At 45.3% G+C, this 11,586-nt stretch overlaps 1 protein-coding gene across 1 annotated transcript; it reads right to left on the bottom strand.

The window, feature by feature from the left end:
• Window positions 1-6,792: 6,792 nt before the first annotated feature.
• Window positions 6,793-10,515, bottom strand: LOC116976920 (oxytocin-neurophysin 1-like). Its single transcript, XM_033027027.1, has 3 exons — window positions 10,396-10,515; window positions 8,224-8,428; window positions 6,793-6,848 (listed from the first exon to the last, which is right to left on the bottom strand). Exons 1-3 carry the CDS (start codon window positions 10,513-10,515, stop codon window positions 6,793-6,795), a joined length of 381 nt encoding a protein of 126 aa, XP_032882918.1.
• Between the last annotated feature and the right edge of the window lie 1,071 nt (window positions 10,516-11,586).

Genomic DNA, 11,586 nt, shown 5'->3' with positions numbered 1-11,586 from the left:
CTTCTCTCACCTTCTCTCTCCTTCTCTCCCCTCCTCTCTTCTTCTCTCCCCCTCTCTCCCCTTCTCTCCACCACCCCCTCCGCACTCACTAAAAGACTTACCGTGCACTATGCAGCCGTCTTCTACCTTCATCTTCATCGCGGGTGTGAATTTCAGACAGCGCTCCCCCGCTTTCCCTGGCCCCCGCCTTTGCGATGTGTGTGTGTGTGTGTGTGTGTGTGTGTGTGTGTGTGTGTGTGTGTGTGTGTGTGTGTGTGTGTGTGTGTGTGTGTGTGTGTGTGTGTGTGTGTGTGTGTGTGTGTGCGGTCGGTCGATCCAGCTCGAGGTTTTCCAGGCGAGTGCCCTTGAGCTTGAAGGTCGAAGACACTCTTCTTAACTCACGGATTTGGTCGCCACAGTGGGACAGCCCCTTTACAGTGCCAGAGACCCAGATTTGATCCTGACTATGGGTGCTTATCTTTACAGAGTTTGTACGTTCTCCCCGTGACCTGTGTGGGTTTTCTCAGAGATCTTCGGTTTACTCCCACAACCCCAAGAAGTACAGGTTTATAGGTTAATCATCTTGTATTAAAATGTAAATTGTTCCTAGTGTGTGTGGGATAGTGTTAATGTGCGGGGATCACTGGTCGGTGCAGACTCGTTGCCCGAAGGGCCTGTTTCCGCACTGTATCTCTCAACTAAACTAAACCAAGCTATCTCATCTTTAGACTTTAGGCCATCTCTTATTTGTTGGCACATAATCCATACCCCTCCATTCCCTGTATATCCATATGCATTTCCAGAAGCCTTTTAAAAGCCATTATCGTATCTCTCAACCAGTAACCCTGGAAACAGGCTCCAGGCAGCCACCATCTTCTGTGTAATAAAGTTGCTCCGCACTTCTCCTTTAAACTTTGCCCCTCTAACGTTAAACCAATGCCCTCTCTTGTTTGATTTTTTCATCCTGCGAAAAAGGTTCTGAATGTCTACCCTATCTATGCGTCTCATGATTTTATACACTTCGATCGGGTCTCCCTGCAAATTCCAGCATTTCAGATAAAACAATCCAAGTGTCCAACATCTCCCTGCAGCTAATACCCCCAAATCCAGGTAACATTTTGAAAATTTATGCAAAATATTGCAGAGAGTGGTGGGCCTAACCCAGACCACCAGAAATAATCAAGGACCAGTCTCACCCCGGTCACTCCCTCTTCTCCCCTCTCCCATCAGGCAAGAGGTACAGAATTTTGAAAACATATACTTCCAGATTCGGGGACAGTTTAAATCCAGTAGTAATCAGGCAACTGAACCATCCTTTCATCAGCTAGTGTGCAGCCCTGACCTCCAATCTACCTCATTGGAGTATTTTGAACTATCTTTAAACGGATGTTATAAGACTTTATTTTACACTAAATATTGTATCCTTTATCCTTTATCTATACACTTTGGATGACTTGAATGTAATAATACATTTTTTTCTTTGACTGAATAGCACTCTATATAGCAATGTTACAAAATTTTGAGATTTTAAAAATCAAGTCTGTAATTTATCCCATCAGATAAAGCATAAAAATAAGTTTAATTTGACACCTAATTCACTTTCATATAACAATTAATTACAGCACGGAAACAGGCCATCTCGACCCCTCTAGTCCGTGCCGAAAAGCCATTATCGTATCTCTCAACCAGTAACCCTGGAAACAGGCTCCAGGCAGCCACCATCTTCTGTGTAATAAAGTTGCTCCGCACTTCTCCTTTAAACTTTGCCCCTCTAACGTTAAACCAATGCCCTCTCTTGTTTGATTTTTTCATCCTGCGAAAAAGGTTCTGAATGTCTACCCTATCTATGCGTCTCATGATTTTATACACTTCGATCGGGTCTCCCTGCAAATTCCAGCATTTCAGATAAAACAATCCAAGTGTCCAACATCTCCCTGCAGCTAATACCCCCAAATCCAGGTAACATTTTGGAAATTTATGCAAAATATTGCAACATACCTACTCTATAGCAGCACAGTGTGCCTGCAATGTGCACCATTATTAAAATGCCATTCATTTATCTGTGTTAATAAAACTAAGATCTTGACCACTTTTCGACTTTCTGTTTCGTGATTTCTGAAAGAATGCCGCCACTTATGGCCGTCATTTTTGGCCACCTCGCTCAGAGTCCCCTTCCGCTGCGCTGGACCAGAGGATTTTTCTCATCGATGAAAAGTCAAAGAGTTATTAATGTTTAAAAATTGTTGCCATTCGCTCTGCTGCCCCCGCTGGTGGCAGGGGGGAGGGACTATAAAACCCGGAAGTGTCGTGCCTCACTCTGTCTCTGTGAGATGGAGGAAGCGAGAGGGTCACGGCTCTCTGAGCTGTGAATAACACTGAACGAATGTCTACTCAACGGTGAGTCTCCTTAATGTGGTTGTAAAATGTTTGCAAAATTGTTTGGCTTGGCTTTAAAAAAAATGTTTTCAGAAAATGTATTGCTTATAAAATGTTTGCAAAATTGTTTGCCTTCGCTTTAAAAAAAATGTTTCAGAAAATGTATTGATTGTAAAATGCTTGCAAAATTGTTTGTCTTGGCTTTTAATAAAATGTTTTCAGAAAATGTATTGGTTGTAAAATGTTTGCAAAATTGTTTGTCTTGGTTTTAAAATGGTTGCAACAGTTTGGATAAAGTGGATGGATAAAGCGTGAATAAACATTTTATTAGATCAGGACTGTGTTTAATTGCAACATTGGCGCTCATTCCCGTGACTTCCACTTAATGGCATGTTGGTGCCGATGACGTAATTTCAGTTAGCAGCAAGATGGTGCTGAGGGCGACATTTCCGGTTCATGGCAAGATGGCGCTGACTGCAGAAGGCAGAGTGAAGACGTCGTTGAATAATTCAAGAGAGCTTACTGCTCTGCGTATGGTGAGTGTGTTTGTTGGACGTTATTTAAAGCACGTTTTTCCTTCAGCAGCAGCCTCTACAGGAGGCTTTGAACGTTTGAATCATTCGGTTTACACACTGTATGTTTACCACGTTCTGAAGTTACTTGGCATTTTAGTATTGGTTGTGAGTGTGTGTGTGTGTGTGTGTGTGTGTGTGTGTGTGTGTGTGTGTGTGTGTGTGTGTGTGTGTGTGTGTGTGTGTGTGTGTGTGTGTGTGTGTGTGTGTGTTTGCAGTAAATGTATTGGTTATAAAATGTTTGCAAAATTGTTTGCCTTGGCTTATAAACAATGTTTTCAGAAAATGTATTGGTTGTAAAATGTTTGCAAAATTGTTTTGCTTGGCTTTTAAAAAATGGTTGCAGAAAATGTATTGGTTGTAAAATGTTTGCAAAATTGTTTGCCTTGGCTTATAAACAATGTTTTCAGAAAATGTATTGGTTGTAAAATGTTTGCAAAATTGTTTGCCTTGGCTTTAAAAAAAATGGTTGCACTCCAGCGCTCGTGGTGCCGGCGGCAGCAGATGCCCGGTGGCGAGGGTGGTGCCGCGGACCTTGGCTAGAGCCGAGCCTGGTGCTGGAGCTGGAGTGAGGGCCGAGCCCGGGGCTTGGGATGGGTCCATGACCGGGGCAGAGAAAGAAGCTGGGTGAGTGGGCAAATGTTTGGCAGATGCAGTATAATGTGGATAAATGTGAGGTTATCCATTTTGGTGGCAAAAACAGGAAAGCAGACTATTATCTAAATGGTGGCCGACTAGGAAAAGGGGAGATGCAGCGAGACCTGGGTGTCATGGTACACCAGTCATTGAAAGTGGGCATGCAGGTGCAGCAGGCAGTGAAGAAAGCGAATGGTATGTTAGCTTTCATAGCAAAAGGATTTGAGTATAGGAGCAGGGAGGTTCTACTGCAGTTGTACAGGGTCTTGGTGAGACCACACCTGGAGTATTGCGTACAGTTTTGGTCACCAAATCTGAGGAAGGACATTATTGCCATAGAGGAAGTGCAGAGAAGGTTCACCAGACTGATTCCTGGGATGTCAGGACTGTCTTATGAAGAAAGACTGGATAGACTTGGTTTATACTCTCTAGAATTTAGGAGATTGAGAGGGGATCTTATAGAAACTTACAAAATTCTTAAGGGGTTGGACAGGCTAGATGCAGGAAGATTGCTCCCGATGTTGGGGAAGTCCAGGACAAGGGGTCACAGCTTAAGGATAAGGGGGAAATCCTTTAAAACCGAGATGAGAAGAACTTTTTTCACACAGAGAGTGGTGAATCTCTGGAACTCTCTGCCACAGAGGGTAGTCGAGGCCAGTTCATTGGCTATATTTAAGAGTGAGTTAGATGTGGCCCTTGTGGCTAAGGGGATCAGAGGGTATGGAGAGAAGGCAGGTACAGGATACTGAGTTGGATGATCAGCCATGATCATATTGAATGGCGGTGCAGGCTCGAAGGGCCGAATGGCCTACTCCTGCACCTAATTTCTATGTTTCTATGTTTCTAAGCCGCCGCTGGAACCAAGGATGAGCCTGGGTCCGTGGTCAGGGACGAGCCCGGAGATGAAGTCGGGGCCTGGACTGGAGCCCAGGCAGTGGCCGAGCTGACGGCTGGAGGCTACAGCCAGGGCCGGGCCGAGTACGATAACCAGGCCGACTTCCAGGCCCTGGTACTGCTCTACGACCTGGTTTGGTGCTGGGGCAGGGAATGGGAGTGAGGGGAGGAGGATGAGGGAAATGAGGAGGGAGATGGGGTGGGGAGTGGTGTGGTAGAGGAAGATGGGGGGGGGGGGGGGGGGTGTGGAGGAGGGAAATTAGGAATGGTGGAGGGAGATGGCCCCTCCCTATCTAGACTCACTCACACCCTCTCTACCCCCTCCCTTTCCCTCCCTTGCCCTCTCCCTCTCTACCCTCCCTGCTCCCCCACTCTACCTCCATTCCCTCCCTCTCCCTCTACCCCTCTCCCTCTCTCTCTCTCTACCTCCTCCCTCTCTGCCCCTCTCCTTCTCTACCCCCTTCCCCCTCTACCCTCTCTACTCCCATCCCCCTCTCCCTTTCTATCCCCTCCCCCTCCTGCTCTATCCCCTCGCTCTCCCTCTCTACCCCTTCCCCCTCCCTCTCTATCCCCGCTCTCTCTCTGCCCCCTCCCTCTCTGCCCCCTCCCTCTCTGCCCCTATCTCTATCCCCCCCTCCCTCTCCACCCCCCCTCCCTCTCTACCCCCCTCCCTCTCTACCCCCCTCCCTCTCTAGTCCCTCCCCCTCCCTCGCTACCTGAATGGTTCACCTTCTCCTCCCCACAACGTGCCCGTCGGACGATGGGACCACTAACCCACACGAAGGCTCGTCGGATGACAGGGCCCGTTCGAAGGCTCAGTGGACGACATAACTGGGAGGAAGCTGGAGATGTCGGACGTGAGGAGCAAGGGCTGGCAGGAGGGTGACCCCGGGTAATGCCTCCAGTATCTTCAAGGTGGGCTGCAGGAGGCGCCCCTGGGGCGAGGATGGACAGGTGAGGAGAGGAGAGGAGAGGAGAGGGACGTCAGTTCGCTGGAACTGCTCCAGTACATTAATTAGTTCAGAGATACAGCACAGAAACAGGCCCTTCGGCACACCGAGTCTGCACCGACCAACGATCCCCGCATATTAACATTGCCTGACAAACACTCGGGACAATTTACATTTACACCAAGCCAATTAACCTACAAACCTGTACGTCTATGGATTTTGGAGGAAACCAAAGATCTTGGAGAAAACCCACACGGTCACAGGGAGAACGTACAAACTCCGCACAGACAGCACCCGTGGTCAGGAGCGAACCTGGGTCTCCAGTGCTGCAAGCGGTGTAAAGCAGCAACTCTACTGCTGCGCCATCAAGCCGCCCTAATTATATTATTAACTCTATTCAGAACGTACCATTACATGTTTTACATTCATTGCTTGAAATGTAATTTGTGAAATGTGAACACAAATATGAACACAGACATCAGGGCAGTACTATAGGTGCGGCATTGTCAGTGACAGACATTTCATGCATTCTGAAATAATCTCAAAAAACAGCAAGGTGTTTGTATATTGTTTATTTAATGTTAATGGTTATTCCAAGTGTTGCATTATTTCACATTCATTTACAATAATGTTTGGGACTGATTCTGATCATTTATTTATTTGCCTCTGTACTCCACAATTTCAGATTTGTACTAGAAAAAATCACGTGGTTAAAGTGCACATTGTCAGATTATAATAAAAGCCATTTTTATACATTTTGGTTTCACCATGTAGAAATTACAGTCAATCATCCGATCTGAACCCAATTGAGAATGCCTTTTATATGCTGAAGAGAGAAAACTAGCTCCCAATACAAGCATAGGCTAAAGATGGCTGCAATACAGGCTTGGCAGAGCATCACCAGAGAAGACACCCAGCAACTGGTGATGTCCATGAATCGCAGACTTCATCAGCCATTTCTTGCAAAGGATATGCAACAAAATACTAAACATGGCTACTTTCATTTCCATGACATTGCTGTTTCCCAAACATTATGGTGCCCTGAAATCGGGGGGACTATGTATAAACACGGCTGTAAGGTCTACATGGTGAAACCAAAATATATAAAAATGACCTTTATTCAAATCTGACCATGTGCACTTAAACCACATGTGATTTTTTCTATTACAAATCTCAATTTGTGGAGTACAGAGGCAAATAATTAATTAAAGGGTCTTCGTCCCAAGCATTATGGAGGCATTGTAACAAACCCATGTCTGAAAACCTTTACAGGCTATAATTTCTATCTATTCAGCATCAAAACGTAATAGTATTAAACTTTTATCGACTTGAGCTTTAGGTAGCGAGGGTTTGCGCTGCAGATCACGTTTCCCCAGAGACGCACTTTAATCTGAGGAGAAGATGCTCCTGGAGTTACACGCAGGATCCAATGTGCAGCTCTCTGCAATGAATGAACAGCACAAGTGACGTTTATTATCGACATACATTCAACCATCTCCAACAACAGCGTTACCATCGCAACGTTTAAGAAACAATTAGCCTGGTACATGTTTAGGACACGTTTAGGATTTGGGCCAAACACAGTACAGACTAGTGTAGATGGGACATGTTAGCTGGAGTGGGCAAGTTGTGCTGAAAGGCCTGTTTTCACATTGTATGATCTATGACTAAGGCTATTTAAACGATTTAAAGCATAACATTGCCAACTCATGAGACATAGAGAAGGAATTAATATCCATTTGAGCTTGGTGAAAATAGATTATGAAAGAAAACTGGCAGGAAACATAAAAACTGATTGCAAAAGTTTTTATAGATATGTGAAGAGAAAAAGATTAGTTAAAACAATTGTATGTCCCTTGCAGTCAGAAACATGTGAATTGATCATGGGGATCAAAGACATGGCAGACCAATTGAATAACTACTTTGGTTCTGTCTTCACTAAGGAAGACATAAATAATCGGCCGGAAATAGCAGGGGACCGGGTGTCAAATGAGATGGAGGAACTGAGTGAAATCCAGTTTAGCCGGGAAGTGGTGTTAGGTAAATTGAATGGATTAAAGGCCGATAAATCCCCAGGGCCAGATAAGCTGCATACCAGATTCTTAAGGAAATAGCCCCAGAAATAGTGGATGCATTAGTGATAATTTTTCAAAACTCTTTAGGTTCTGGAGTAGTTCCTGAGGATTGGAGGGTAGCTAATGTAACCCCACTTTTTAAAAAGGGAGGGAGGGAGAGAGAAAACGGGGAATTACAGACCAGTTAGTTTGGTGAATAACCAATCCATGGAATGGACCAGGTAATGCTGGAAGTAGTCAGCAGGTTGGGCAGCATCCGTGGAGAGAACTACTATCTACCTCTTTGGTGATCAACCGACTATCCTTGATCGGACTTTTCCGGTTTTAGCTTGTTCTAAACGTTACTCCCCTATCGTGTATCTACTGTATACACGGTAAATGGCTCGATTGTAATCAGGTATTGTCTTTCTGCTGACTGGTTAGCACGTAACAAACTCTTTTCACTGTACCTCGGTACATGTGACAATAAACTAAACTCAAACTAAAAGACTTGGCTGAATTGAATTGAATTGAATCCTTTATTTGTCATGGGGCGCCCAGCGTTTTCTGCTTCTGTTCCACATTTCTAGCATCAACAGTTTCTGTTATTATTAAAACGCTGCAGTTTTCTTCCCATTAACACCCAATCCCCAATCCCTCTGCTAGTTCTCTCCATCTCCCCCACCCCGGAGCCATGGTGTTGGGAAGTGGAGGAACTAAACTGAACTGAACTGAAAGTGGTTTAAAGTGGCAGCATCTCACCAGCAGTGCAGCAGGTTCCCGCCGCGGCACATTTCCCACCGTTCGTGCCACAGAGCCTGCCGGCAGGTTCACACGGAGAGAGCAGGTAGGATTCCTTTTGGCACCTCAATGTCTCCGACGTTCCGAAGAAGCAGCCGATCTCCTGCCCGCAGCAGATCTTGGCCCCGAAGCACTGGCCTCTGTTGCCGGGACCACAAGACATGCACTGGGCAAGAGCACAGAATGAATTACATCAGTAAGACCAGTCTCTGACAGAGATAAACCTGTATCACCAAACCCCAATGGCAACACCAATCTTGTTATGGAAAAGCGAGGCATTGCAGATGCGCAGGCAGGTGGGATGAGTGTAGCTGGGACATGTTGGCTGGTGTGGGCACATTGTGCCGATGGGCCTGTTTCCACACTGTATCACTCTATGACTCTACAAAAAAGGGACACAAAGTGTTGGAGTAACTCAGCGGGTCAGGCAGACTCTCTGTCCAACATAGTGTCATACAACAGGGAAACAGGCCCTTCGGCCCAACTTGCCCACACCTACTAACATGTCCCAGCTACACTGGTCCCACCGGCCCATATCCCTCTACACCTGTCCTATCCATCAACCTGGGTAAATGTTTCTTAAACATGGATAGGTGACAAATCGGGTCAAAAGTCCTGGCCTCTAACATCACTTATCCATGATCTCCAGAGATGCTGCCTGACCCATAAAATATAGGAGCAAAATTAGGCCGTTCAGCCCATTGAGTCTACTCCACTGTTCAAACATGGCTGATGTATTTTTCCCACTCAACCCCAATGTCCTGCCTTCTCCCCGTAACGTTATTGTCAAAGAGCGATATTATTTAAGAGCGTTCCCCTGTTGATCAATCACACCAAGATTAGTGCCATTTAGAATCTTTATAATTGGTATATTCGTTTGGTCGACAGGGTCTGTTCATTTTCATTATCAATCTCAGCTACCAATCCCTATGCCCAGCCACACACAAACTGCCTCTCTCTCTGGTGGAATTATAATACCTTGAGAAAATATTATTGGGCCCTGAATACTTTGTCTTTCTCTGAATTAATTTTGCTCTGACTTGAAAACTCCAATCTGATAATTTGAGAATCTTCCATTCTATTGAAATACAAAAATAAATCCTCAATATTTGCATTTTTCGGTTAAACTCCCAGTTTCCAGTTGTTGCCCATCTACACTGTCAGTTCCAGTAACACACCTCTTTGCTGGACAATGCCAAATGTGGCTGCCTTGTCTGTGGGATGAATTGTATCAGTGTTGGACAGAGAAGCAATTTGCAAATACTTACATCCTCAATCCCATTCCCTTTGCAACCTGTCTGACTGCAGGCTTCTCCACTGCTGTAGTGAGGCCCAACATATGGGCCAAACACAGGCAAATGGGACTAGTTTACTTTCGAGATACAGTGTGGAAACAGGCCCTTCAGCCCACTGACTCCGCACTGACCAGAGATCCCTGCATACTAACATTATCCTACCCACACTGGGGACAATTTACAATTAAACCAAGCCAATTAACCTACAAACATATACATCTTTAGAGTGTTGGAGGAAACCGGAGATCCTGAAGAAAACCCACCCAGGTCATGGGGAGAACGTACAGACTCAGTGCAGGCAAGCACCCAGACGCAGGATCGAACCCAGGTCTCTGGTGCTGTAAGGCAGCAACTGAACCTGGCACCAAAACCATCAGATTAGTTGCATGCCGTTGGGCTGTAGGGCCTGTTTCCATGCTGCATGACTCGAAACACCAAGTACCATTATCCTACACAGTAGCTCCACTGAGAACAACTGATCTCTGATTTGCTGAGGGCAATATTCCCTGGAACGTGAGTGTTCAGGACACATTTTTGTCAAGGATTAGTGTGGATGACACACTAAGACCACAGTTAAGAACAAAGGGTTTGCATTCAACAGTCTGTACGGGACGGGTCACTAACTCTTATACCACAGCCAGTCATGTTGGAAGCCAACCTTGGTTAAGGACCATGCTAATGCCTGTCAGAGGCTGCGGGAAGAATCCTGTGCTACGTTCAGTACGGAACAGTTGTGACATTCCGTACTGGTTCTCAACGTGAAAATGCCATTTTGAGGAACAAGAAACCATGACGAGCCATTAGTACTGGACGATGCATGAAGAAAGCTTCTCCTTACCTGTCTGATGTCCATGTCCATGATGGATCGTTTGCCTCCTTGAGGACAGTTGCTGATGTAACAAGCCGAAGCGATGGAGACGAGGAAGAGGAGACCGACAGTGAGGCAAGCGGAGTGCATGATGTTCTCCTGGTGTGTCTGACAACAGGAAACCTTCCAAACTGCACTGAGCAACTTCCAATCCACTCCCTTTTTATACCCTTCAGAATACTCCGTGCACTGCGATGCTATCATGTTACTAATGTTTTGTTAGCTGATTACACTCATACAATGCAACTCACAATTCACCTGAGGTCAATCCATGACCTCGATATTTTAATTTTACAAACGCTTAATTTGTTTAATGCATAAAAGTGCAGGCCATTCCAAACTGAATTATCATTTACCAATTAAAAACTACTGATGTATTTTAATGCATAAAGATCATCACAATCAAGGGATGGGTGGAAATTAACAGTCCAAATTAGTGTGATTTAGGGAAAGGTTTGGGGGTCAGAAGTGTCTGGAATTGATGAGGTAATAAATTGGACTGAGCTTTCCACCAGAAGACATGAATGAGTTTGAGCAGACTCAGTAAGATGTCATCAATGAGAATTGGATCCAGATAAAGACAAGAGTGAATGGTAGAGTTGATGAATGGACCTACAACAGCTTTGGTGAAACTACTGGATCTATAGAACTTTGCTATTCAAGTTCACACCACCAGGTTATAGCATCCATGGGCCGTGTTATAGGAAAGATGTTGTCAGACTGGAAAGGGTACGGAGAAGATTAACAAAGATGTTGCCAGGACTCAAGGGCCTGAGCTATAGGGAGCGGTTGTGCAGACTAGGACTCTATTCGTTGGAGTGCAGGAGGATGAGGGGTGATCTTATAGAAGTGTGCAAAATCATGAGAGGAATAGATCGGGTAAACACACAGTCTCTTGCACAGAGAGAACCAGTAGACATACTGTAGGTTTAAGGTGAGAGGGGAAAGATTTAATAGGAAGCTGTGGGATAATCTTTTTACACAATGGCTGATGGGTGTATGGAACGAGTTGGCAGAGGAGGTAGTTGAGGCAGGGACTATCACAACGTTTGAGAAATATTTAGACAGGTACATGGTTAGGGCAGGTTTAGAGGGATATGGGCCAAACACAGGCAGGTGGGACTAATATAGATGGGACATGTTGGTCGGTGTTGGTAGGTT

The sequence above is a fragment of the Amblyraja radiata genome, chromosome 1 (genome assembly GCF_010909765.2).
Source record: "Amblyraja radiata isolate CabotCenter1 chromosome 1, sAmbRad1.1.pri, whole genome shotgun sequence".
Classification (NCBI taxonomy): Eukaryota; Metazoa; Chordata; class Chondrichthyes; order Rajiformes; family Rajidae; genus Amblyraja; species Amblyraja radiata.
This window is presented reverse-complemented; position numbering and strand designations above follow the sequence as displayed.